General features: G+C 42.2%; 1 protein-coding gene across 1 annotated transcript; it reads right to left on the bottom strand.

Annotated features, from left to right (window-relative positions):
- Positions 1-21,133: 21,133 nt before the first annotated feature.
- TMEM229A (transmembrane protein 229A) lies at positions 21,134-27,068 on the bottom strand. The gene has a single exon (XM_045865101.3). It carries the CDS (start codon positions 26,687-26,689, stop codon positions 25,589-25,591), a length of 1,101 nt encoding a protein of 366 aa, XP_045721057.1. The 5' UTR covers positions 26,690-27,068; the 3' UTR covers positions 21,134-25,588.
- Between the last annotated feature and the right edge of the window lie 892 nt (positions 27,069-27,960).

The following is a 27,960-nucleotide window of genomic DNA, read 5'->3' as shown; positions in this document are numbered from 1 at the left end:
TTAACGACTGAGCCACCCAGGCGCCCCAGCCTACAATGTAGTCTTAAGCAGGTCAGTCAGGAATTTACTGGTCAGCATCAATAAAGTAGTCTGTCACATGGACCCTCTCTATCACCCAAGGAGAGATGAGGTAATCCACCTCATAAGACCTTTTTGTCCCCAAAGGAAGGTGACCTCACCTGAAATAATCCTTTTTTTCTGTTTATGATTTCCCTGTCCTGCCTTTAAAAACATTTTCCTTTCTGTGGTCTTCTGGAACCCCTCTCTACTTGCTCAGTGCTGCCTGATTACGAATTGATTAATAAAGCCAATGAGATTTTTAAATTCTACCTGGTCGAATTTTTGCTATTGAACTCCTGTGCGACAGCTCTTGTTATCTCCGTGTCACAGGTTAGGAAAACAGGGATTACAGAAGTCAGTAAACAAGAGAACTAGGATTCTAACCTGTGTTGCCTTCAATCCAAACTTTTGCTGTTTAACTTGTCACTGTTCCCAAGTATGTACAGCATAGTTGTAAAATGCAAGATCATTTTGGATGGTACAGACATGAACACTTTTTATTTTATTTTATTTTTTTAAAGATTTTATTTATTTATTTGACAGAGAGAGAGACAGCGAGAGAGGAAACACAAGCAGGGGGAGTGGGAGAGGGAGAAGCAGGCTTCCCGCGGAGCAGAGAGCCCGATGCGGGGCTCGATCCCAGGACCCTGGGATCATGACCTGAGCCGAAGGCAGACGCTTAACGACTGAGCCACCCAGGCGCCCAAACACTTTTTATTTTAAGAATTGTGTACTTAGGGGTGCCTGGGTGGCTCAGTGGTTAAGCGTCTGTCTGCCTTCGGCTCAGGTCGTGATCCCAGGGTCCTGGGATGGAGCCCCGCATCGGGCTCTCTGCTCTGCGGGAAGGCTGCTTCTCCCTCTCCCACTCCCCCTGCTTGTGTTCCCTTTCTTACTGTGTCTCTCTGTCAAATAAATAAATAAAATCTTTTTTAAAAATTAAAAAAAAAAAGGAATTGTGTACTTACTTTAAAGCATTAAATTGACATCCTCAGTAGATCTGATGAGATGGGAGGGTACTGACCAAGTAAGAAAGGGATGCTGACATTGGAAGGGTGACATCTGGGAATATCTGGAGAAAGCTAAACCTCAAAATGGCCCAGAATCACTCAACTTTTCTCTTCCCTATTTTGAGGGAGTAATTCTGATCCCTGGCTTTGCTGTAAATACCTAAACATTTCCCTTATTAAGAAGGTGTTGGCTTTTAACTACTTATAAGAATATGAATTTATAGAGCCTCACGGATAAAATGTAGATTTAGATTACAAAAAAGAGAAGTGACAACCTGAATAGACCAATTTCGATTTTTAAAAATCGTAGTTATTTCATTTACTCGTTCAGTGCAATAATTATTTCTCAGAAGCTGCTGTGGTAACTTACAGTGTTAGATCCTGATCCCTTGACTTCAAAAAGAAGATGGCATAGCAGGGAGTCAGAAAACAATCCAATAATTTCCCAGCCCATATAAAATGGCATTTGTGACATGTACTTCCAAGGACTGGCCTGTTGGTCTGTGAGCTCCTGTAATGGGAGGTCTGGCTTATTCAGGGGGAAAGATTCCCTGCTGGGTTAGAGTTAACCAAGGAAAGAAGCAGGGACAAGCATTCCAGGTAGGCAAGATAGCATGTGCACACACACACACTGTGGTGGCAGGGGTAATGCAAGAAGGGACTTTAAGAGGGCTACCGGGCGCCTGGGTGGCTCAGTTGGTTAAGCGACTGCCTTTGGCTCAGGTCATGATCCTGGAGTCCCGGGATCAAGTCCCGCATCGGGCTCCCTGCTCAGCGGGGAGTCTGCTTCTCCCTCTGACCCTCCTCCCTCTCATGCTCTCTCTCAAATAAATAAATAAAATCTTAAAAAAAAAAAAATGCAATAGCTTAGGGCGCCTGGGTGGCTTAGTCGGTTGGGCGACTGCCTTCGGCTCAGGTCATGATCCTGGAGTCCCAGGATCGAGTCCCGCATCGGGCTCCCTGCTCAGCGGGGAGTCTGCTTCTCCCTCTGACCCTCCTCCCTCTCATGCTCTCTGTCTCTCATTCTCTCTGTCTCAAATAAATAAATAAAATCTAAAAAAAAAAAAAAAAAAAAGAAGGCTACCGTGGCTGAGTTGGGAGAGAGCAGTTGGAGTGAGGAGGCACAATATGAGCTTTGTTAAGGAACTTTGCCTTCGGTGGTAAATTTTATTCTTCAAATTTCAATTAGCATTTTAATTGCAATGCTTTGTTTTCACTGTACTTATGTTTTTCAGGTTACCTTTTTTTGGTACTAGCAATAGTCATTTTCCTTTTACTGTAGTAGTAGTATTTTCATTTTATAATCAATTTATTTAAAAAACAGAGTGAGCTTGGGGTGCCTGGGTGGCGCAGTGGGTTAAGCATGGGATTCTTGGTTTCGGCTCAGGCTCAGGAGGTGATCTCAGGGTCAAGTCCAGCATTGTCAGGCTCCGCGCTCAGCAGGGAGTCTCCTTAAGACTCTCTCTCCCTCTGCTCCTCCCCATTCTCACGCACTCTCCTCTTTCTAAAATAAATAAATCTTGGGCGCCTGGGTGGTTAAGCGTCTGCCTTCAGCTCAGGTCATGATCCCAGGGCCCTGGGATCAAGCCCCGCATCAGGCTCCCTGCTCGGCGGGAAGCCTGCTTCTCCCGCTCCCACTCCCCCTGCTTGTGTTCCTGCTCTCGCTGTCTCTCTCTCTGTCAAATAAATAAATAAATAAAAATCTTTAAAATAAATAAATAAATAAATAAATCTTTAAAAAAAATAAAAATAGAGTGAGCTTTAAATTATGTCATAATCAATATGATTATGAATGTGCATAGGTTTAGAAAAAAACCATAAAGGTAGTATGAACATGACTCCAGATTGAGAAACATTATCCTAGACTAGTGTTTGGCAAATTTGGGCCATTGGGCCAAATCCACTCCTGCTTTTGTAAATAGCATATAATTGGAGCACAATCACACCCATTCATTTATCATTGCCTATGGCCTCTTTCCCTTACACAGGCAGACCTGAGTAGTGGAGACAAGACAGCGAGACAGCGTAGCCCAGAAGCCTAAAATATTTAGGGTCTAGGCTTTGACAGAAAAAAATTTGCTGACCTTTCTACCAATCAAGCTATGCTTCTAAAGCATTTTTGAACACTTAACGATCAGTATAATCATGACACAGATACATTTAACAGCCAAACTTAACACTATTCTTGTCCGTTTTCTATATCCAAGATGGTTAAGTGCCTTTCTACAGGGCAGGAGCTTTCCAGGACAACTAAGGCTGGATGCCATGTGAGAACACTGGGTTATTATGAGAGTTTCTTTGTTTACTGTTTGACAGGATGGATTCCCTTACTCAAATTCTGTTTGATCAGAAACACTGTGGCATAATAAAAAGAACAGATGAATCACTGAGGCCCTGAGGCTCTACTCAAGATTAGAGTAAAACTTGCACTTCAAAGGATCCTGGTGAAGGAAGGAAAGTCAATAGCTTTGAATTCTACATGGGGATGAGGCAAGGGACTTGGGATGAGGGAACTGGAAACTGTCATTCCTCAGTGAGCTTTTGCAGAGCGGTGTGGGGGTGCCTTTGTGTCTGGTCAAGGTTCTGCCACACTCCGGTTTCATGTTCCTCTTTAGCCTGACAAACTACTCTGACTAGGTCTTCCCAGATCAGTATTCTTGCCAGAGAACATTTCTCCTGGTTACCTGTGTGTGTCTTGTGAATGGGCAGGAGGCGTGGCTCTGCATTACAGCTAGTTAACGTGACGAGTCCTTGCTATGTCCTGAGCTCTGTTTCCAGTATTCGACATCTATTATCTTACCTTACCCTCACATCCACCCCATGAAGTAAGTATGATTATTATCCCTATTCCACAAAGGCGGGCACGGAGGCAGAGAAGGATTTAGTCACCTGCTCAACATCACATAGCTGGTAATTGGCAGAGTGGGGATTGGAACCCAGGATTTGGCTCCAATGCCTCTGTTCTGATCTGTATCCCTGATGAGGGCACAGTGTAAAGCCATAGTCCCGTGCTTAGAAGACAGGTCTTTCTTTTTTTTTTAAGATTTTATTTATTTGACAGAGAGAGACACAGCAGAGGGGGAACACAAGCAGGGGGAGTGGGAGAGGGAGAAGCAGGCTTCCCGCAGAGCAGGGAGCCCGATGAGGGGCTCGATCCCAGGACCCTGGGATCACGACCTGAGCCAAAGGCAGACGCTTAACGACTGAGCCACCCAGGTGCCCCTAGAAGACAGGTCTTTTTCGAAGAGGTAACTATTAGTGTCAATCCCTGAAGAAGAGACAGGGGTTTGGGCAGGAAGCTGGGATTAGGGAGGCTGGCCTTGGAAAAGCTGAAGAAGGAATTCCTGTCCCCACACTTGGTCCTTTTCTCTTCAGACTAGACTGTTAGGGAGGTAGGGTTTAGACATTAGCTCCATGTGGAAATAAGGCCTCGAACAAAGAAATTTTAGGTGAACCAAAGGAAATAGGGAGCTGTTGGAAATTTTCAAATAAAGGAGTAAGATATGTGCTTAAAAAAAAAAAAAAAAGCCTTGCAGCTTTGTTGAGGATGAACTGGAGGGAGGGATATAGGAGACTCGAGTGGAGTACACACTGCCGCAAAGGTGCGCAAAGGAGGAACGGGGAGAGCACAGCGTGGGTACCACCACCACCCTTGCTGTGGGCAGGCCGGGGAAGATGAGACCGGCTGGCCACCAATCTGGCCACTTAGAGGCCATTGGTGACCTTACAAGAGCATTTTCCATGGGTAGTAGAGACAAAACCTTGTTGGAGTGGATTCAACAGAGAATGAGCTGTGAGAAAGTAGAGACTGCAGGGTGGAAATCTTCAGAGTTGTGCTGTGAAGGAGAGCAGGAATTGGACAGTAGGTGGAGAGCTGTGAAATCAGGGGACATTTTATTATGCTAAGGTTGAGAAACCTGAGGGGTAAATGTAAATATAGCACTCCTTCCTTTCAACTTAGATACAGCATGATTTTTGTTTATATCACTATTCATCATTTAAATTATTATGGTTGTTTACTGTTGAGCCAAGTCACGTACCATGATTATGTTTCCTTTTTATATAACTTGCTTCTCACGAAGGGGATCATTGGTTCATTTTTTTTTTTCGTTTACATACTTTTCTTCGTAACTACCATTAAATCCTCCTACGTCCTCAATTAGTCTCTCGATATAATTTCCACACTGTCAAACTTGCCAATTAGTGCAAAGTTCTTTTTCTCCCAGAGAAGCTGCTTTTCTGGAGGCTTCTGTCTTATTTTCCAAGTTGGAAAAAGGTGCAAAACCAGCTCAGAGAGGCTCAGTGTGCCAAGGTCACACAGCTAATAAATGGCAGGGCTGGAAGTCAAACCCAGGCAGGCCCTTGTCCCTTACATTTCTTACAGGTGTCTGCACTGATGACCTGAGGGTCCTCCTTACTGGGTGGAGGCTGGTGGCTCAAGGGGTGGAAGAATTCCCCCAAGGCAGAACAAAAGAGATAGAAGTGTACTGAATACATGGGAAGGGAGCTGTGGGCAGGACAGTAAAAGAGAGACGGGCTGCAATGGGAGGGGGGAGTCACAGTTATAGGGCGGAGTGGGGGAGGAAGGGAGGATGAGAAGGCATGGAACTGTCCCTTTTTTGGTGACCTTAGGAACTGTGCCTGGTTGTAATTAGTCAGGTAGGGCCTATGGCTATTCTGAGGTGGGTCGATTAACGAGCCTGTTGCTTGAAGCTCAGTAGTTGCTGTGGGCCCTGTTACCTTACTCAGATTGTCCTTCAAGGTGGTTGCCTAAAAGCGGCCTCTACATTATCCATTTGCCAAAGCAATGGCGTGTAACCAAATACCCCAAAACTCAGTGCCTCAAGAAGCAATCATGTATTATTTCTCATGTGTCTGAGAAATAAGTTGGCTGGGCTTGGCTGGGCTTGGCTGGAGCAGCTCATGAGAGGCAGATGGGCTCCATTTACCTACAAGCTGGCCCAGGCATGTTCTCGTCAGACAGCAAAAGTGCAGGAAAACAAACTCAACTGTGTAAGTGCTTTCTGGCCTCTGATTATCATATCCTCCTAATCTCCCATGGATCAAAGCAAGTCACACGGCCAAGCCCAACCAAAGTCAAGGGTTAGAAAAGTTCAGTACACCCATGGGTGTGGGGTGGGGGACAGCAAATATTAATTAACAATAGTTGTATCTACCACCTTGGCTAACTAGTAATATATGTAAATGACAAGAAACTCTTATCAAAATATCTAACGATTGGGGTGCCTATGTGGCACGGTCAGTTGGGCATCAGACTCTTGGCTTCGGCTCAGGTTGTGATCTCATGGGTCTTGAGATCAAGCTCCGCGTGGGGCTCTGCCCTCAGTGGGGAGTCTGCTTGAGTTACTCTCTCTCCCTCTCCCTCTGCTTCTTCCCACTCCCGCCTTCTGTCTAAAATAAATAAATAAATCTTTAAAAAAAATCTAATGATTAAAATACATAAGTCAGTTACCTTGAGATATCTCAATTAGTTGTTTTTTTGCTAGACTCAAGTAATTTCCTTAGTTTTTACCAAGAATTCTTACAGAAAATATATATGCATCAAATCATATTGCAATGCAGTATTAAATGTATCAAAACACTTCAATCTGATTTTGTTTATTTGCTTTCTTGTTCTCTTTTGTAGTTTTTAAATGTTATGCCATATAAATGCACATACCCATTTGAAAATAAAATGTTATAAACAATGAAATTGAACTTATTTGAACTTTAAAGTAGAACGTTAAAGTATCTTGCTCTTAGACTACATTAATATTTGAATGACAAAAATACACAAATCAATTTTATTCTAATTAATATTCCTAGAGTTAAACCATATCCATACTCTACAAATTTATGACACCATATTTTTAAAATATGCTACTATAATGTGCTAATGTAACCATTCCTTATGAGTCACTGAATGATAAATTCAGTGCCATTCAAAAAGAAAGCAAGGACATTTTAAAAGACGAAAGACTTGCAAATTTCTGTTTGAAAATGCTAAGCAAATTACCTTAAGATATGCTTGTCTATTAAAAAATGTAAAAGAGTTCAACTGTATAAATCACTTAATATACCATGCAAAGTAATCAAGAGCCCCCAGAGTAATACAAGAAAGTTATTAATATATATGTATTATGCTTATATTTATCATTTATTAGGTAATATTATAATAATGTTACTTTTCTATGATGCTGGATTTGTTTTAATGTGGATATCTTTCAACTCTGAGAGAAGATAAGAAAGACAAATAGGAAAACAAAGTGTTTTTATACAACGATAAATCCAGTCAGAGATACTCTACTACTAAATCCTTCCTTCTTTCTTATTTGTACAGCTATAGCCTACAGCTAAATGGATTTTTCACTTTTTGTTTAGATAATGTAGAAATAGGTCAGGTACCAGGACTTTCCCTTGTTAGAACTCCCATGTAGGTCAGTAAATTATAGAATGGGTTGGTCTGTAAATAGGCTCAGAGTCAGATCATACACATACTTTCTGGGGTAGAAAAAGAGGGATCCATTGAAGGATTCATAGCCATTAGACCTGGGGCTTCACCCAGAATATCTGTGCCCTCCTGGAGAAGTGTCCTTAACATAGTTCTGCTCATAGTGCTTTCTTGCAAGCTGCAATTAGGAGAGCTGTCTTACCTCTCCTGCTGAAAATACACACTCTAAAACCCAGCCTGCAACAGCCTTAGGGAGGATAATAGAGGATGGGGAGCAAACAGTGTACCTTGGTCGGAAGTGCTGCTTTGGCTTATTTGCTGACCCCAGGTCCTGGAACTTGCTAGCACCAGTCTTTCAATTCTGTTATTTCTTCCTGGGAACAGACTGAAATTGCCCAGACCTGCATTGTGTTGAGATTACGCAGAAAGCCATTTAATTTACAATTGTCAGTAGTTGCTTTGTGCCTCTCAATTGGTGTGAAAATATTAGGACTGTTGTGCTAATTAAAGTGTTTTTTGACAGCTGCACTTTCTGGGGAGTGGGCCAAGGAAAGACTCCTGGGCATGCCAGTGCCCCTCCAGGGAGCAGGTCTGGGACCTCAGGCGGCCCAAGATGAGTCCATTCACGGATACTTTGAGATGCTTCAACTTCACCACACCCTGAACCACTACCTTAGAAGGTTGTTAGGCACCTTTGGCCTTTAAATATCACACCATATAGATAAAGCACTTTAAAAGGGGAAGCAGGGCGCCTGGGTGGCTCAGTTGGTTGGGCGACTGCCTTCGGCTCAGGTCATGATCCTGGAGTCCCTGGATCGAGTCCCGCATCGGGCTCCCTGCTCAGCAGGGAGTCTGCTTCTCTCTCTGACCCTCACCCCTCTCATGCTCTCTCTCTCTCATTCTCTCTCTCAAATAAATAAAATCTTTAAAAAAAAAAAAAGAAAAGGTCAACCTACAGGGCGCCTGGGTGGCTCAGTTGGTTAAGCGACTGCCTTTGGCTCAGGTCATGATCCTGGAGTCCCTGGATCGAGTCCAAAATTGGGCTCCTTGCTCAGCAGGGGGTCTGCTTCTCCCTCTGGCCCTCCCCCCTCTCATGTGCTCTCTCTCTCTCTCATTCTCTCAAATAAATAAATAAAATCTTTAAAATAAAATAAAATAAAATAAAATAAAATAAAAGGGGAAGCAAGCCAGCATCAGGCAAAATGAATGTGTATTAAAATTAAAACAAGAAAAAGAAATTATGCAAACTACCTGTATTACATAGAAGATATCAAAGCCACGGGGAGTTGTTAACATGTGGTGAATCTGTCGTCAGTCTTGACATTGCTACATTTTAAGACAGAAATATAAAGAAAGTCACGGGGAAAAGAAGTACAGCAGGGTGACTATAGTCATAACACTGCATTGCACTCTTGTTAAGTTGCCAAAAAACTAAATCTTAAAAGTCCTTATGACAGGATGAAACTATGTATGAAGGCAGATGTTAACCAGACTTACCGTGGTGATCACTTTGCAATATAAACAAATATTGAATCATTATGTTGTACACTAATATAATGTTGTATGGCAAAGAAGGAAAGAACAAAACAAAGAATGAAACAAAGAAAGAAAGAAAGAAAGAAAGGAAGAAAGAAAGGAAGGAAGGAAGAAAGAAAGAAAGAAAGAACGAAACAAAGAATGAAAGAAAGAAAGAAAGAAAAGAAAGAAAGAAAGAAAGAACGAAACAAAGAATGAAACAAAGAAAGAAAGAAAGAAAGAGAAAAAGAAAAAGAGAGAGAGACGGAGGAGAATGAGGATGACATGGTGTTTCATCTGGCACATGCTTATGACTAAAAATTTTGGCATCCCAGCCCCTCCAATCCCTTTTTTTCTGCACCCAGTAAGTCTCCAGAACCTACTTTCCAAATAACTTTGTCCTGTCCATTCTGCCACAGCCTTACTCAGACCTTCAGCATTTACCTGGATTATTGCAGCAACCTCCTGGTTTCTCTGTCATTTACTATTCCCTCCCTGCTGATCAAACTAATCCTTCTAAAATCCATATCTGCTTACAGACAGTTCACTCTCCTGTTTCAATTAATGCTCAATATCCATAGGATAAATCCCATCTTGGCATAGAATACACATCTCTAAATAGCCTGTCCCCTTTTCCAGTCCCAACCTGCAGCTACTCCTACCTTGATCCCCTGCCTCTCCATCTCTGACCAGAGTGTCTAGGCTCTCCATCCCCCACCCCAGTTAAGTGACCCACATGCTTGATTAAGGACAGAATTTGTTTGGGAAGGATGCAGCTATTTCCTTGTGGTTACAGTAAAAGGGTACTTAATACCTACTCTCATCAACGAACTTGTAAGTACAGCGTAACTCCAATCTGACTTTGAAGTCTTATAAGTATGGAATTTTGAGATTAAAAAAAAATGTATCATTTATGCAGGGTTTTTTTTTTTAAAGATTTTATTTATTTATTCATTAGAGACAGAGAGAGAGAGGCAGAGGGAGAAGCAGGCTCCCAAGGAGCAGGGAGCCCGATGCGGGACTCGATCCCAGGACCCTGGGACCATGACCTGAGCTGAAGGCAGACGCTTAACCATCTGAGCCACCCAAGGCACCCAGGTTTTTTTTTTAAACCTGACCCCAGTAGGTAAAAATGTACTTAAAAGTATCTATTAAGAAGTGCCTCCTGGGCGCCTGGGTGGCTCAGTCGGTTGAGTGACTGCCTTCGGCTCAGGTCATGATCCCGGAGTCCCGGGATCGAGTCCCGCATCGGGCTCCCTGCTTGGCGGGGAGTCTGCTTCTCCCTCTGACCCTCCCCCCTCTCATATGCTCTCTCTCTCTCATTCTCTCTGTCAAATAATAAATAAAATCTTTAAAAAAAAAAAAAAAAAAAAAAAAAAAAAAAAAAAAAGAAGTGCCTCCTGGTTTTGGAATTAAGTTAGATGTAGCCTATGGGGGGAGGGGGGACGGGGAGGAAGGAGGAAAGTGGTATTTCATACACAACAGAGAAAACACACAGCAAAGGCTAACGCCTTGGTTAGTGTGGTTTACGGAATAATTTTTCATCCCTGATAAATCATAGCTAAATCTTCCTCTCTAATTTGAAGCCAGTTTTTAAAAGGAAGTGAACTGAAGCGTTAGTTTACACATTTACATAGTCGATTTAAAATTTACCTATTCATGGGCGCCTGGGTGGCGCAGTCATTGTCAGCTCAGGTCATGATCCCAGGACCCTGGGATGGAGCCCGGGGGAGCCCTGCACCCAGCTCCCTGCCCAGTGGGAAGCCTGCTTCTCCGTCTCCCACTCCCCCTGCTTGTGTTCCCTCTCTCACTGTGTCTCTCTCTGTCAAATAAATAAATAAAATCTTTAAAAAATTTAAATTAAAAGAATAAAATTTACCTATTCAATCTTCCTGTGAAAATTTTATATCACCATTTATTTGGTCAATAAAGAAAAAATTCAAGGTAGACTGAACACAAAAAGATAAGATTAATTTAAACCTGAATTTATCCTGTGGGACTGATCTCACAAGGAGAGGGTCATTCATTAATCGAATAGTAACTGAACACAGTGGGGCCCAAGTGTTTGGTACCATATCTAGCTGAGTGAATTCCACAGACAGGGCCTACCAGAGAGGAAGGGGTGGGGAGAATAGATGACCAACAGTGGAGGAAAGCCTCTAAAAAAAGAAAGAGATTGGGGTGCCTGGGTGGTTCAGTTGGTTAAGCGACTGCCTTCGGCTCAGGTCATGATCCTGGAGTCCCAGGATCGAGTCCTGAATCGGGCTCCCTTCTCAGCAGGGAGTCTGCTTCTCCCTCTGACCCTCCCCCCTCTCATGCTCTCTCTATCTCATTCTCTCTCTCAAAAAAATAAATAAAATTTAAAAGAAAAAAAAGAAAGAGATGAACAGATCATGGGACTCTTAAAAAGCACCATCCGTGCAGAGAAGGACATCCTAGAATAATGATGGGCTTTCTTTCTACCTTCCCTTCCACTCATGTGCCACATACCCAATGATAAGTGAAATTTGCACTTAGACTTATTTCCTTCTAATACACAAAATCTTATATTTGAATTTCAAAATGTTGATCTCCTAAGAGCTTTACTATAAGTCGATACAGAGGATTTTGCTTTAATTTCAAGCTTATACATTTTATTTTTTTCATTCCTTTATTCTCTATTTTCCTAATTCCCTCCCAGTTTCATAAGGAGCATAAACAATGCAGTGGTGTGAAGAAGAGCTTCTATAGCGCTCAGGTAATGTCAGACATAAAGATGTATCTCCATCTGAAACCACCGTATGTTTTGTTTGGAAAGTTTTGTTTAGATGAAGCCACAATTCGAAATACCAAGCTCTTCCACAAAATGGTATATGAAAGCTGAAAACTGCCCAAATGTGTTTCTGGCATTTACATGAAAGATACTTACATAATTTTCCATGAAAGAGTAAAAAAAATTATCACGGATATTAAATAATGAATAAACAAGAACAGGGATGAAACCTTGTTTTTATAGCTCTACACATATATAAAACTGAGGGGCGCCGGGGTGGCTCCATCCTTAAGCATCTGCCTTTGGCTCAGGTCATTATCCCAGGGTCCTGGGATGGAGCCCCGGCATGGGGCTCCCTGCTCCGCAGGAGGCCTGCTTCTCCCTTTCCCACTCCCCCTGCTTGTGTTCCCTCTCTCGCTGTGTCTCTCTTTGTCAAATAAGTAAAATCTTTAAAAAAAACAAAGAAACAAACAAACAAAAAAACAAATATAAAACTGAAACGCATCTATACATTAATATAAAGCAAATTATAAAGCAATAACATTAAAATAAACTTAATTTAAAGTGATGGATGATGTTGCTTTGCTGAAAGTCAATTGCAGGTATTAGGTATACAACAGGAAGATGTAGCTTCTGTTATTGTCCTCTAAGACTAGTTTAGACATTGAACTGTACAGAAATCCAGGTAGGGAGATAAAGTATGAGACTGTTAACAGTAGATTTCTCTTTGCTCTGGAGGCTGAGGGAATGGAAAGAAATTAATATAAACGATAATGTCAGAGGAAATTCTGGGTTCCTGACTGCATATAAGGTATGCAAAAAGGAGGTTTCCAAACTACTCTTAAATTTTGAGAAACTTTTTTAATACATTTAAATCCTCTGCGAAGGAGTGCTTTTGTTATAGAGTAACCAACAGTAAGAAGATCAGAGTGAGTCATGGCATAGGCTGAATGTTAGTTGATACATTTAGGGCAACGTTTTCCCAAGTGTATTTTGTGAGAGGCCAAAACACAAAGCAAAACAAATGTTCTATCGGATCATACTGGTTAAGAGTAAAGTTGACTATCAAATTATTTATCAACATTTATCTGGTTCAGTGAATGGGCCTATTCAAGAAAGTTCGGTATTGGAGAAGAAAGTGTTTTTGTAGAAAGGCCATTTGGAATAGCTAACTTCAATCACTGACCTTTTCATTCTGAAAAGTTTCCAATGACCTCCTTAAATCATTTGGGGGCAGCAAGTGGAGCCTTGACAGAATTCCTACCATTAAATTAAACATATTACCCCCCAAATGTGATTTGTATGGTGAATTTTAAAATCTGGAATTTATTTATCCTCCAAGATTTCACCTAGCTGCCTCAACAAAAAGTTTTCACTCAGACTATTTCTAGTGTTTTGGGAAAGCTAATGACTTCTAACACCAGGGGTGACTCAAGGGATGTGTCCCTTTACTGTACTATGTTTTAATTGCAAAAGGAATACACTGAACATTTAAACTGCAAACAGTTTCCTAGGAGACCACCTTTCCTTCTGATATTGTGTCTAAATTACCTGATTTGCATGCAGCTTCCAAAGTAATATACAATTTTCTGGATTAAAAAAAAAAAACAACTCTTTCCTTTGGCTAAGAAAATGGAATACTTTGTTATTTATGTTTTCCATCTTATGCCATCAAAAGCAAAGCAACACATTGGCAAGCATATCTAGAGTTATTTATAGATCATCTAGAAAAAATATGAGGAATTCATGTTTCTGAAATGGAAATAAACTCCTGATAAACTTAATGGAAATGTGATTACCCAGTAAAAGTTATAATACATTGAAAATTGATTTTGTATTCTTGCATACCCCTGGCCAACTATTTTAAACCTTAATCCCCAAATATATTGTATGAAATTAAGTGAATTGGCTCTGAGTATAGTTGCCCTTTAAAGCCTCTGTGTCAGCTTGGGAGAGTCTTGGAGACACAGTGTCTGTGATCAGTGTTTCCAGAGAGCTAATTTTCTGGGTAACAAATAGACTCTGGAGGAAAAAAAATGGGGAGAGGCTCACTTAGAAATCTGTGTATAAATACTAAGAAAGGTTAAAATTAGGCATGGACAAAATAGAACTTATCTCTAGAGAGAATAAAAACCAATGATTGGTTTATGTAACTAGAGAGGGATAAAACTAACAGGATGCTCCTTCTTTTTTAGAGTCTTTCCCCCTGGACTAATAATACTGCTCTGGACTTCCTGAGAGACTGATACATTGCCTAAAAAGAATACTGAAATGGAGTCTCATTCCTGTCCCTTACTAGCTGTGTGGCAGATAGGTTTCAGTGACTTCATCTATGAGTTGTAAATTAATAATAATAACAAATAGTAACAACCACCACCATACAAGGTCACTGTGAGAATTAAGAGAAAATATATGCTATGGACTGAATTTTATCCTCCCCTCCCATTAATATGTTGAAGCCCTAACTGCCAATGCAACTGTATCTGGAGATGGGGCCTTTATGGTGGTAATGAAGTTTAACTGTGGTCATAAGGATAGGACCCTGAACTTGGTAAGATCAGTGTCTTTATAAGACGAGATACCAGAGATCTTGTTCTCTCTCGGCCATGTGAGGACACAGTGAGAAGGCAGCCATCTGCAAGCCAGGAAGAGAGCTCTCATTAGAAACAGATCCTGCTGGACCTTGATCTTGGACTTCTAGCCTCCAGAACAGAGAAAATAAATTTCTGTTGCTTAAGCCACCCAGTCTGTGGTATTTTGTTATGGCAGCCTCAGCTGACTAATACAGTAAGGGGAGGGTCCCTGTCAGACTTGCTCATTTTTTTTTAAAGATTTTTTATCCATTCATTTGAGAGAGAGAGCACGAGCAGGGGGGACGGTCAGAGGGAGAGGGAGACATAGACTCCCTGCTGAGCAGGGAGCACCACGTGGGGCTCAATGCTAGGACCCCGGGATCATGACCTGAGCCAAAGGCAGATGCTTAATTGACTGAGCCACCCAGGCGCCCCGAGATTTGCTCATTTTTTAATCCCAGAGCATTCTCAGTGCCTGTTACATAGCAGATGCTCAAGAAATTTTTCCTGAATGAATGAATGAATCCATAATTGAATCAAAAATACAAAAGTTAGTCAGCAGATACGCATCTGAATTCTCCTTGAGTAGAACCGGTTTCAGATGCTTTCTCTGGGTTCTTTATTGGATTGCATACATTGGGCAGCATGGACATTCAGTGTAGTGCCAATCCCAGGTTCTTTTTCCCTCTGTCCCTTTTCCTTTTTCCTCCACTTGACTATGTAGGTGTTTAGAGAATACAGCTTGGGATCCAGACTGCCTAGGTCCAAGTCCTGGCTCTGCCGCTCGTGGCCTCAGGAAAGATGGTTAACTCCCCCATGTGCCGGTAACAGCATATGTAAAAATGGAGATAATTATAGTACCTATGATTAAGTTGCTGCGGGAATTAACTCATACATGTCATGCTTTGAAAACAAACAGTGAGCTCTCATCAAGGTTAGTAGTTATCAATTATTCCTACTTATGCTTTAACCAGAGACCTTTTATCCCCTTCCTCTTTTGTACCTTCAACCTCTGTACTGGTTCCTTCCCAGCAACATTACATATGCAGAAATCGCCCAATTTAGAAGATTAAAAATTCTTCCTTGACTCCTTACCCCTCTTTGCCTACAGGCCGGTCCTTTCCCTCTACCCTACAGCCACTTTTTTAAAAAGATTTATTTATTTATTTGAGGGAGAGAGAGAGAGAGAGAGACAGTGTATGAGGGGGAAGGGGAGAAGGGCAGAGGGCAAGGGAGAGGGGAAGCAGACTCCCTGCTGAGTGCAGAGCCTCACGTGGGGCTTGATCTCCTGACCCTCCCCTACCAGGAGATCATGACCGGAGCCAGAACTAGGAGCCAGAGGCTTAACTGACTGAGCCACCCAGGTGCCCCTACAGCCACTTTTCAGACAAGGCACATAGCCGCTGTCCTCATTTCTCCAAGTTGCACCCCTCAGTATATTGCAGTTTCACATCCTCAGATTCCCTGCCTATGCTCCCTCTTCCTGAATATCTTGGAATACAATGGTCGTTGATTCTGTTCTTAATTTGCTTTAATTTCAAGCGGAATTTGATGATACTGAAAACATCCTCCTTCTCTCTCCTGTTGTCGGCCAAACCACATTCTCCGGATTACCGGCCTATCTGACTATTTATCCCTGCATCTCTTGCAGGCTTTCTCTTGTCACTAGCTGTGGGAGATCCTCAAGGCTCGGAGTCTATAGTCACCTCTCAGCCAATTGCATCTGTGTCTCTCCCTCTATTTGCACAACCATCTTATCACCACACACCGTCTGTTGGGCCTTTTTAATGTCTCTCAGATCTATGTATGTTAGTCCATCTCCACCATCACTTTTTAAAAAAAATTTTATTTTTTTAATTTGAGACATAGAGAGCGACACAAGTGGGGAGGAAGGTCAGAGAGAGAGGGACAAGCAGACTCTCTGCTGAGCAGGGAGCCTGATGTGGGCCTCGATCCCAGGATGCCGAAATCATGACCCAAGATGAAGGCAGATGCATAACCGCCTGAGCCACCCAGGCACCCCATCACTTTTTTTTTTTTTAAGATCTTATTTATTTATTTGTCAGAGAGAGAGAGAGAGAGAGAGCACACAAGCAGGGGAAGTGGCAGGCAGAGGGAGAGGGAGAAGCAGGCTCCCCGCAAGGAACCCAATGTGGGACTCGATCTCAGGAACCTGGAATCATGACCTGAGCTGAAGGCAGATGCTTAACTAACTGAGCCACCCAGGCGTCCCAAGCTTAATATTTAAATCAATAGATGAGGTAAAGTGGATTGTCCTTCCTAATTTGGGTGGGCCTCATCCAATCAGCTGAAGGCCTGAACAGAACAAAAAGACTGACCTTCTCTGAATAAGAGGAAATTCTTCCTGCCTCACTGCCTTCTAGCTGGGACATTTGTATTTTCCTGTCTTCAGACTCCAATGAAGCATCAGTTCTTCCTGGGTCTTGAGACTGCCAGTCTTGAACTGAAACTACACTACTGGTTCTCACGGTTCTCAGGCCTTTGGGCTCAGACTAGAACCTGCGCCATTGGCTCTCCTGGGTCTAGCTTGTAGACTCACCCTGCAGGTCTCAGGACTTGTCAGCGTCCATTACTTGGGTGAGCCAATTCCTTATAATAAACCTCTCTCTCTCTGTATATCTCTATCTATTTCTATATCTATCTACCACTACATTTGTCTACCTACAGATATAGGTCTCCTATTGGTTCTGTTTCTCTGAAGAACCCTAACTAATACAATCTGCCAATAATATTTGGAGTTGAAATATAGCAAGTGATCAGATACATAGATAACAAAACATAAATGTTTACCACCTGCCACTAGTAGCAATTTTCTAAATATAACTAATTTTGAATTTTATTTTTATTTTCTATTCAAAAGTTGCCAAAATCCAGAAGGTCATCAGCAAAAAACAATGAAAATCAAGAGGCATCAACAAGCTGCAAACTAAGCAAGTCGGTCTTCAGGGAAGTGTCATGTAGTAATACATATATTGCCAACTAGTTCATGTGCATATCAATTTTTTTAAATTCATATTTCAAAGGGTACTTGGGTTCTCTGAATAGCCTACAAATTTTAAAAATCTATAATGCAGTTAAAGTCTCTTACAGAGAACCACCTGAGTTCTGCACATGACAAAAGAAGTTGCTGAATAGAAGAGGGAAGAAGAGGAGATATTAATCAACTCCCACCTTTTTTTCTAAGCACATGGGGAGTCTGCTTAAGACTCTCTCTACCCCTCCCTTTGCCCCTCCCCCCATCCCCCAAGCTCTCTCAAGTAAATAAACAAAAATTTAAAACAAAAAAAAGAACCAATGAGCTGCTAAAAAACCTAACGGTGTTTAATGTTGTTCCCATTTGCAGAAATAAACTGCCCTGGTCAAAGTAGGTATAATTTTCCAGTTGTATACTTTATTATCTATTGCAGAAAGATCTGGGATATTTCGCCTGGAGTAAAACAATTAAGACACACTTGGAAACTTTCTTCAAATCTTTGCTCCTCTTTCTATGGGTGAAAACTTGGGAAAATGTGTGAAAATTACAGATGTGTCTTATTGTTAAGAACTTTCTAGCAACTAAAACAATAGAACAAAGAGATGGGTTGGTGAGGGAGAGCTGAGTAAGTACCATAATCTCTCTTACTGGATGTGATCAAGAAGAGAGTGGAAGAACACCTGTAAAAGATGATCTAGAAGGAATTATTCTGTCGTCTGGGAGTTGAATTAGATGAACTTTAGTTCTCTCCTCAAGTTCTAAAGTTCCATGATTTTATTTATTCTTATTTTTTTAAGATTTTCATTTTTTTTTTAAAGTAATCTCTACACCCAACATGGGGCTCCAACTTACAACCCCAAGATCAAGAGTCTCACGCTCTACTGGCGCCCCTGAAATACCATGATTTTAGATTTTAGTAAGCTGCGGACTGTTTACCTGTGTATTTGGTAGACACTTCAAAGGCACATTATTAAAACTTTTATAGCATGTCCAATAACATAATTACACCCACAAAAAAATAACTCAAAAATTTTGTTGAATAAATATTAACATAATAAAGTATACATTTTGGTACCCCCACCAAACCTAGAGTGTATAGTATTTCAAGAACTTAACATTTTCTTTGCAATTCAAATCTTACATGATATAAAGGCTTAGAATAACATTCATAATCTGAATTATTGTAGCCATAGAAAAATAATCCATGGGCTCTCTAAAGCTACTGAATACTATCCCTTCCACCATATTTTCTATTTCTGCCTTTATTATTCTTTTGTTTCTGTTTTGTTTGTTGAAAATTTCATCATTACAAGTAAGAACAATGATAAATTTTGTTAAATGCTTGCTTTTAAGTACTTGGGATCTAAGTACTTGCTCTGATGTACTCCAGGGAACTCTTTTATTTATTTTATCTTCCTGTCCATTCATTGTTTCTAATAAAAGATTAAGGCTAAAATAGTTCTCCTTCGGAAATGTACAAGAGCATACTTAATTTCGCTTTCGTTCCTAAAAGTGATTGGGTCATCAAAATGATATGATGTAAACTTTCTGCATATTCTTCTCAATACTATTTTTCTCCAACAACAACTACTTTTCAAATATTTAAAGTTCTGAATCTGAGATCCTGTGAGACTAGTTTTATTTTCATCCTGGATATTAATAATAGGTTAATAAAATATCTCAGATGTAATATAAATGTCTGTTGGAATCTCATCAAAAGTGGGGCTAGTTCTCTTTTTAATATATAATTCTTTTCTTTTTGATTGGGAGAGTTGATCCGTGGCATCTTTCATCCTTCCTGGCTACTTGCTTCTGTGACACCTGTGGCCTCTCAATTCCTTTTTTTTGTTTTTTTAAGATTTTATTTATTTATTTGACAGAGAGAAAGAGAGAGAGAGAGACAGCACACAAGAGCAGGGGGAAGGGCAAGAGGGAGAGGGAGAAGCAGACTCCCCGCAGAGCAGAAAGCCTGACGTGGGGCCCTATCCCAGGACTGGGGATCATGACCTGAGCTGAAGGCCGCTGCTTAACGGACTGAGCCACCCAGGCGCCCTCAATTCCTTTCTTTTTTTTTTTTTTTTATTTTTTTATTTTTTATTTATTGATTCATGAGAGACAGAGAGAGAGAGAGGCAGAGGCAGAGGGAGAAGCAGGCTCCCAAGGAGCAGGGAGCCTGATGTGGGACTCGATCCCAGGACCCTGGGATCATGACCTGAGCCGAAGGCAGACGCTTAACCATCTGAGCCACCCAGGCGCCCTCAATTCCTTTCTTAATGCGGCTGTTTAGGTCTGCTAGAGGAAGCTACCAGATGACATTCTGTAGATGGACCTGAGCAGCAACCAAAGGCTCTTCCAGGGTCCAGCCACAATGAGACTCCAGCGATCCAAGCAGGGTCCCTACTATTTAACCCTCTACTCCTCTACTTAAAGGCAATGTTTCTTTTTTCCTCTTTTTCTGAAGTAATGTCAATTACTCTCAAAGTTCTCAAAGGCCTGCTGCTTAGACTCAGTGAATAAAGCATCATTTGAAAAGATGCAAGACCAGGGGAACCTGGGTGGCTCAGTCAGTTAAATGTCTGCCTTCGACTCAGGTCACGATCCCAGGGTCCTGGGATGGAGCCCCGCATCGGGCTCCCTGCTCAGCGGGGAACCCGCTTCTCCCTCTCCCTCTCCCTGCCGCTCGCCATGCTTGTGCTCTTGAGCGCTCCCTGACAAAAAAAATAAACAAATCTTAAAAAAAAAAAAAAAAGATGCAAGACTATATATATCATGATAAAAGAATGAAACCCTGATTTTTTTTTTTTTTAGTCACGGGAAAAGAGTGTCGTAAAATTTTCATTGCAATACACAAGCAGGATGAATGATATATATTAGCTCCTGAAAGCTCTGAAAAGCCTTCTTCCTTCACTGATAGACAGGAGGGTTTATCAGTTCAGCTGCTGACAGCTTTCCCCTCATTCAGTCTTTGCATGAGAAACATAATAATACTGCCTTGAATAGTCCAAGCTGAGTCGAGAAACCATCTGTTAGAGATGTTCTCAGAAATTCCTGCCTTGGATGGAAGGCTAGATGTTAACCTTCATGGTTTCTTTCAACCCTTGACTCTCCTTAATCATGGTAAAGATTTATTTTTTCCAAATGGGAAAAGTTGGTCCATGTGACATTTGGATTCTAATGGAATCATTAAAAGATGAAAATCAAGTCTTTCTGTATGCCAAAGTCCAGTCCCTCACTCCCACCCTCTCTTTCTAAGGGCTGCCTAAGAATTGACCATTTCTGCAAAGAGAATTTAAAAATTAAGGGAAAAAGTCTCTAAATTTAGATTCTCTTTATATTAAGAGAAAAAGTCTCTAGGGAAAAATTCTCTATAATTTACAATTGGTTGTTAGTGTCTGGACGTCACTGCTTATGTGATGGCTTCGTGCCTCAATGTTAAACATCAGAATGAGGCCAATTCTAGTGAATAGAAGTCCACACAAACAATTGCTGTTTTTGTTGGTTCCTCTGGTACCAAGTCTAAGAATAGAAAGAAAAAAAAAAAAAACTGGCAACACAACAGAACCATCTTTTACTACCACCTTCTCCTTCAGCATAAACTGAGGCATGTGTTTGATGGAGGGAGGGGAAGAGTGTTTCTTTTATTTTCCCTTAGTAAAGGAGCTTAGTTCCATTAAACAAAGTTGGAAAATATAATGGAGATAGTATATTTAAAATTAATTTAAAATGTAAAGTGTTTTTAATGCCTCTTAATATAAGCAAAAATTGATTTTATTAAAATGCTTTCAGGTATTAGAATACAATGATTTATTTATCACTCCAAGTCTGTAGCATGAGTATAACTTCCTTTCCAAGCATATTGATTTTTAAATGTATTTTGGAAGTGGAAAAAGAACCAAAACAGTCTACCAAAATTCTTCACCATCCCTCTTAAACAGAACCAAGTCCATTACGTCCAACAGAGTCTATTTTAAAACAGTATAGAAAAATTATTTTTTCAAAAGGATAGGGTTAACCAATTAGAAACGTTTCTTAAACAACAAAGGACAGGTCATACTTTTCTAAGCTGTGTTTTGCTGAGTTGAAATGTGAAATGGCAAATATTGATAAAATATTCAAAGTTAAGTACACCGAGTCATTGAAATTTATGAAATATTGAAATGGATTATCAACCTTATTGGAGTCTTTGCAGAACCTAAAAACTTTCATGTTCATTGTTGACATGAAAAACTTAAAAGGTCATATTTCTCTGTAGATTCAGTGCCCAGATAGAATGGATTTAAAATTTAAAGCACTTTTAGAAGAAAATTTCAGTGTTGTAGAAGTTAAACATGGAGCAAAACTCATACTTGTTACTTTTTTTCCATGTTTTCTGTTACAGATTTTCTTAGACTCTAAGGTGTCTAATCGAACTCAGAATAAATGTTGTTGCAAACAATTTATTTTTAATTTTTGGACTGTTTAGCTCTTACAATGATGCTCATTCCAACTGCTATGTTAAATATGTAGCAATGATTGTATGTATTTTTCCTAGCTTGTGATATAAGGTGTCATACCTTTTGGTGTATTATTTTTATATCAAGATTGTCTAACTTCAAATGAAGAACTCCATTTCAGAGAACTGCTTGAATATAAAGACTATCATTTAAGGATTAGAACTAGGCTGATTTTCAGTTATGTATCCTGGTATTAGCTCCCTTCTTATTTTTCACGGAATAGAATATTTTTGTTACTAGTGCCTGGCTTTTATACATCTACCCTTGCATCTGTGACAATGAAAGGGAAGAGCAATACAAATTGTAAGGTGAAATCCAAAGAACATCCAAAATCATTGTGGTCAATGAACGGAGGCATGACAGTGTTGCTGTTAAGAAAAAAAAAAAAAAAGAACAGACCCTGGAGTAGAGTGTACTAGGATTCAAGTCTAAATGATATGGGAAACAAAGGCAGAAGAAAAATTATTAAATTTCCTTACTACCTATAGCCCAATGACAAGTCCTTGAAACAGGCAGAGTGACATTCCTCTAGGGACTCAGCTGCTTTGACTTAATACTTGGCTAAGGGAAAATGGTAACCTTAGCCCAACCTGCCAGATCCTGAAAGTCTATCTTAACATATAAAAATACCTTTAGAAATTTCCTTTATCTCTAAACCCCCCAAGATACGTGTTGGTTATCATCCCCCAAGCATATGGCCCACCGATACACATCTGAAGGGTCTCATAAGTAAGGTTTTATTAGACAGTAATAAATGACCTTTTCCCAACAATAGCTAGCCTCCTCAAGGTCCTGGAAACCTTGCTTCCAAAATTCCTTAGAGACTTAGGCTATCCCTAATCCCCTCCCACCTTGAAAGTATATAATGGGCCACTCCTCGGGACCCCAGGACAGCTCTTTCTGCCCACGGGTCCTGTCCCCAGGCTTTAATAAAACCACTTTTTGCACCAAAGACATCTCAAGAATTCTTTCTTGGCCGAAGTCTTCGAACCCTAACATCTACATCATAATATTCAATAGCTGTATGACTTGAGCTGTTACTTAACCTCTTCAGGCCTTAGTTTCTTTGTGTTCATCTGTAAAAGGAGGGTTGCTAGAGGTTTAAATAAATATGTGCATGTGTATCTGTATGTATGTGTATGTGTATATATATCTAGTGTTACTTAAATATTAACTATTATTATATTGACTCATCACTTCTATATCTGAACTGCTAATGAGCTAACAAAATTGATTTGATGGTTCTTGCCCTGTTTTTTCTTTAGTTTGTTACAGCAAAATGTCACTTAAGAAATTGAATAAACATATATTGAGAAGCCCCGTAGCAAGGTGCTGAATTAATAGACAGGATAATCACTTCCTGAATACATATGAATGAAGTCTTTGTAGAACTAGCAGAGGGGCTGTTAATACTAAAACAGTAGGGTGCCTGGGTGGCTCAGTCGTTAAGCGTCTGCCTTCGGCTCAGGTCATGATCCCAGGGTCCTGGGATCGAGCCCCACATCGGGCTCCTTGCTCAGCGGGGAGCCTGCTTCTCCCTCTCGCACTCCCCCTGCTTGTGTTCCCTCTCTCACTGTCTCTCTCTCTGTCAAATAAATAAATAAAATCTTAAAAAAAAAATACTAAAACAGTAGCCTTGCAAGTTAGTATAACCTCCTATAAATCAAAACATTAATACCTGAGCTTCATAAGGACAGAGATTTTGTCTGTACTGGGTCATTGCTGTATTTGCAGAATTCAGGCAAATGCCTTGCAAAGAGTGGGTGCACAATAACTATTTCTTGAATTAACGGAATGAATGGAAATCTTGACCTTTTCTTTAAAATAGGATTAACATTAAAGCTAAACAAACAAACAAACAAAAACTAAGAGGCTTCCCCACTTTCTGATAGATTTCTGACCCTAAGAATGCTGGTGAGCAGGTAAACAGGGCTGAGGAGCAGCATGCGAAGGACATTAAGTGCAAATGTGTACATTTAGCAAGTATTCTAGAAGTCAAGGATTTGGTTCAGCATTCACAGCAATGTGTGGTGTGGAGTGGTGCCACACTTAACTCAGATTCTTGTGCATGTGTCACATTTGGATTACAAATATTTTATTCAGCATCTGACTAACTTTAGTGTCTATACTTATCCTTTTTCCTTGCCAGGGTTTTCAGAAAGGATTTCTGAAATCCTTTACCTATATATGACCAAGTGTCATACAGTGACACTTTCTGCAAAGACTTGGTTTACTTTTAATAGTTGCTACTCAGCGTTGACTAGCTAAAATAATCAGTTTGACATGATCCATTTCACTGGTGGGGTTGATTATATTGCATTACTTAAAATTTAGCTCACAACCTCAGATAGTGGATTAAAATAGCTTCTCAAAATTATTCCTGACAATTGTCTAGATATGTATTCGTTTTTACTGCCATAGCAAACATTTTTTGAAAACAGAAAGAAGTCCCCTTTCATAGCATACATGAGCTAATAATTTGAAGCGGAAACTATTCATTTATACACACTGTAAGTTTTCGTAATTATCTTCGTAATGAAAACTGAGGAAGTATTAGTCATCCTTGGCTGAGCTATATTCAATTCTACTTGTCTTTTCTAAATATAATAAAACAACAACCAACCTTAAAGGACATTATTAATTGATTAGACAAGATTTCTTAAAATGGTTTTTATCATCTCATTTAACTTAAGAGCTTCCAGACATTAATAATGAGTCACCAAAATGCTATCATTGATTTATAATGCACATTAGCACATCAGGTTTGGCCCAAGAACTCTGTGGGTCCAGAAGGAAAAAGAAAGATGTTTACAAGTGAGCTCTGGCAGAAATATACTGAAAACACTATCTGTATTCACGGTAAACAATTAGGCCTAATTCAAGTACAGTGAACATTCAGGTTCATTTTATTCCAAGGAACTGTTTCTATTCTTGAAGCTCCAAGTAGAAAGAGTCCTTAGAGTTAGAACACTACTGAGGGTGGTATAATTCTGCTTGGCCTTTGGGCATATAAGGTAAACATTTTACAACAAAAATGTACAGCCATAGATAACACAGGATCTGATCAATGTTAACACACTTGGTGTTTAAGGCTAATCCACATTGGAAAAACAATCATTTCCAGGATGGAGATCAAATATCTTAACACAGTGTTACCTGTCTGAGTCGCTAGAAAAGATTTATTTAAAAATCGATCCACAGGATGTATTTTCACATTTGTCAGTTTCTTTCCACTTGTGTGCTAGAAGGAGGCACTTTAAGAGTTATTACCGGTAGTAGGAGTACGAGACACTGAGTTTCAGCAGTGACTGGTATATGTGGCAGGGAATTAAAACGAAATTGTATTAAAAAAAGTAAACAAATCATTAAATTAGAAAATTTCGCCAAATCTTGTGAAGATCGCTAATTTCTGATTTGAATAACTTCCTTGCTTAAAAAAAGATTAGTAGTTATCACCCACCCATGCACAAATAAATGAAGGTACAATGGTTTTGCTGTCTGGGGTAGTAAGGGGTTTTAAATATTGACAAGTACTTTGAGTTAGGTTTTGAGTAATACTGCAAAATACTGTATTATGCATAGGTTCCAAAGTGTCAGAAAAACTAAAATGTCGAATAGAACATATTGGAAGAGTTTAGTAAAACGTATAAAAATTAAAAGGCTAAAAAACCCACTCTGTTTTAAACATGTAAAAATAAATCGAATTGGTCCTTGGAAATGGAGTGACTTTTTTTTTTTTTTTTTAGTTAGTTGGTATGTACTGCACCCGCCACAACGCGTTGGAAAGCAGGTCCTGGTACACACTAAGGAATATCCAGCCAGGTAAATACATCAGGGTGATGAGGCCCATGAAATTGAGCGGATAGTGAGAATAGTCCCAGGAACAAGCGCCGCACAGGCGGAGCCCCAGACCCCAGGACAACTCCCATACGTAGATGAAGATCACGTAGATGGGCAGCCGCTTCCAAGTGCTCCAGCCACGATTCCAGTGCAGGTGGAAGTAGAGCTTTTCCACCACGAAGCTGCAGCTGCCGTACATAAAGAAGGACCAGAGCGACGTGTGGCCGCTGGCTGGCCCATCTCTCTGCCCCAGAAAATCAAAGAAGAAAGTGAAGAAGATCTCATCCAAAAAGCCGTGCATTCCGAAGAAAAGAAAGCGGAGCAGGCCCGGCAGCCCCTGGCTGGGGGCTCCCCCGACACCCCGGCCACCTGCAACCCCAGGGGCCCCGGCGCCCAGAGGGGCGGGGGGCGCGCCGGGCCCGTGCTGCGGCTGCCGAGGCTCTGGCTGCCGCCGGTACCGCAAGCGCAGGAAGCGCTTCAGGAACACATGGCAGTGGTAGAGCGCCAGCACATACTGCAGCGCTAGGTCCGGTGTCCCCGGCACCGCCGCGCCCCCCGGGCCGCTGCTCAAGGCGAGCAGCAGTGCCTGGCCGGCCAGGGTCTGCAGCGCCACGTGGGCCGAGGGGTAGAGGAGAAGACTGAAGACGAAGGCGCTGGGGCAGCGCCGCTGCTGCAGGTAGACCTTCTCCAGGGCGAAGTGGGTGAGGGAGTGCAGCAGGCAGCGGTAGGGCGAGGAGAAGCCCAGCAGCCGGAGGTCCGGGCTGCTGGCGAAGCGCCGAGCCGAGGACACGAGCACGTCCAGGGTGATCCCGTGCATCCCGTAGAAGTAGAGGCGCATCCAGGCGGGCAGCGCATCCGGCCCGTCGGCCGGCGCTTCAGCGGTAGACAGCGGCTCCGGGCGGCTGGCCGCAGCCTCGCCTCCCCGCCCGCCGGGGCCCCCGGGACGCCGCGCGGCGCTGCTCCTTCGCGCGCGACCCTCGCCATCCGCATCGCTGCCAGCCATGGGCTCAGAGGCTGCCCGGGCGCCCGAGCCCGCGCCGCCGCCGCCGCCGCCGCCGGGTGCGTGGAGCTGCGGGGCCGAGGAGCTCCGTCCCGGCCGCGGCCGGGTGGCAGCCGGAACTGGCTTGCCCGGGAGACGCGCGGGCCCCACCGCGCCCTGCCCTCCAGTCCTGGGTGAGGTGACGCCGGCCGGCGCCCGAGCTCACTCTGCGCGGCCTAACGGGCGCCGCGGCCCGGCGAGGGGCGGTGGCGCTGGGGCCGCCAGGAGAAGTGCGGAGGCTGCTGCGAAGCCCATCTCCTCCGCGGCTCAGCCCCGCCGCCTGTGCTGCGGGCTCTAAGAGCGTAAAGCGAGCGGTGACGCCCCTTCCCCCGGCCCTGCCCATGCCCCTCTCCGCCTTTCTCGGGCTCTCCCGCCTTCGCAGGGCGCCCTCCCCGCCCCACCCTCTGAGCCGAGTCCCGCCGGGGTCCGCCGGAGAGGGCCGGGCCCTGCTCCTCCGCCTCCTTCCCCGCTCTGCACTCGGGTCCCGCGCGGTGCGGGAGGCGTTTGCAGGGCGGAGGCAGGAGTGGAGAAGCATCTAACAGGTGTGATTGAGAGCCGATGGCAATCCCTGTATTGCGGAACCAGAGCCCGGGCCCGGCTGGCCGAGGTGAATGGCCTAGTGCCACAAACCAGAGGCCGGGCCCGAGACCAAACTGTGGTGCTGTACATGTTCTAATTCAAAGCCAGCTGGGTCCCAGTCACAAAGAATGAACAGGAGACTCCATGCCTGCACGCCCCCAGCATCTGAAATGTTGCCTCGGGGCCTGGTTCACTTTCTCAATCGCTCTCCCTGACCAGTACTTTCCTAGGTTAGTCTACTGAGGGCCAAAGACAGAGAGTCAAAGCCCCCCAGAATTGTGAAATGATTTGAGGCCAGTTGGGTTGGACATCGCTCTGGCTGCAGAGGAGTCTCATATCAAGAACCGTACCTTTGCTCACGTTCGCGCACCCCAGTGCTGCTTTTTCTCTTTGCACAACTAGGTCATCCCAGAGACGGAGAGTGAAATAGAGGGTGAGATTTTTATTTTTATTTTTTTTTAGGTAGAGAAGGTGTGGGAATCTAGAACTCTGGTGTGTTGGAGGCTGCGCTTTTTAATCCAATTTTGAATTGGATTCTGAATCCAAAGTTCAGGCTTAGAATTGAAAGGGATTGAAAAGAACCTTAGAGGTAAATTATACTGATTCATATCCCCCGTGCCCCCATCATATCTAAGCAGAAACCAGGTAACAGTTCT

This window comes from Mirounga angustirostris, unplaced genomic scaffold (assembly GCF_029215605.1).
Source record: "Mirounga angustirostris isolate CCGP_5_RB_7025 unplaced genomic scaffold, mMirAng1.0.hap1 SCAF_12, whole genome shotgun sequence".
In the NCBI taxonomy this organism is placed as follows: domain Eukaryota; kingdom Metazoa; phylum Chordata; class Mammalia; order Carnivora; family Phocidae; genus Mirounga; species Mirounga angustirostris.
This window is presented reverse-complemented; position numbering and strand designations above follow the sequence as displayed.

What these genes read in the sequence shown, in the direction of transcription:
- TMEM229A (XM_045865101.3), bottom strand. Translation starts at nt 26,689, where the DNA reads ATGGCTGGCAGCGATGCGGATGGCGAGGGTCGCGCGCGAAGGAGCAGC.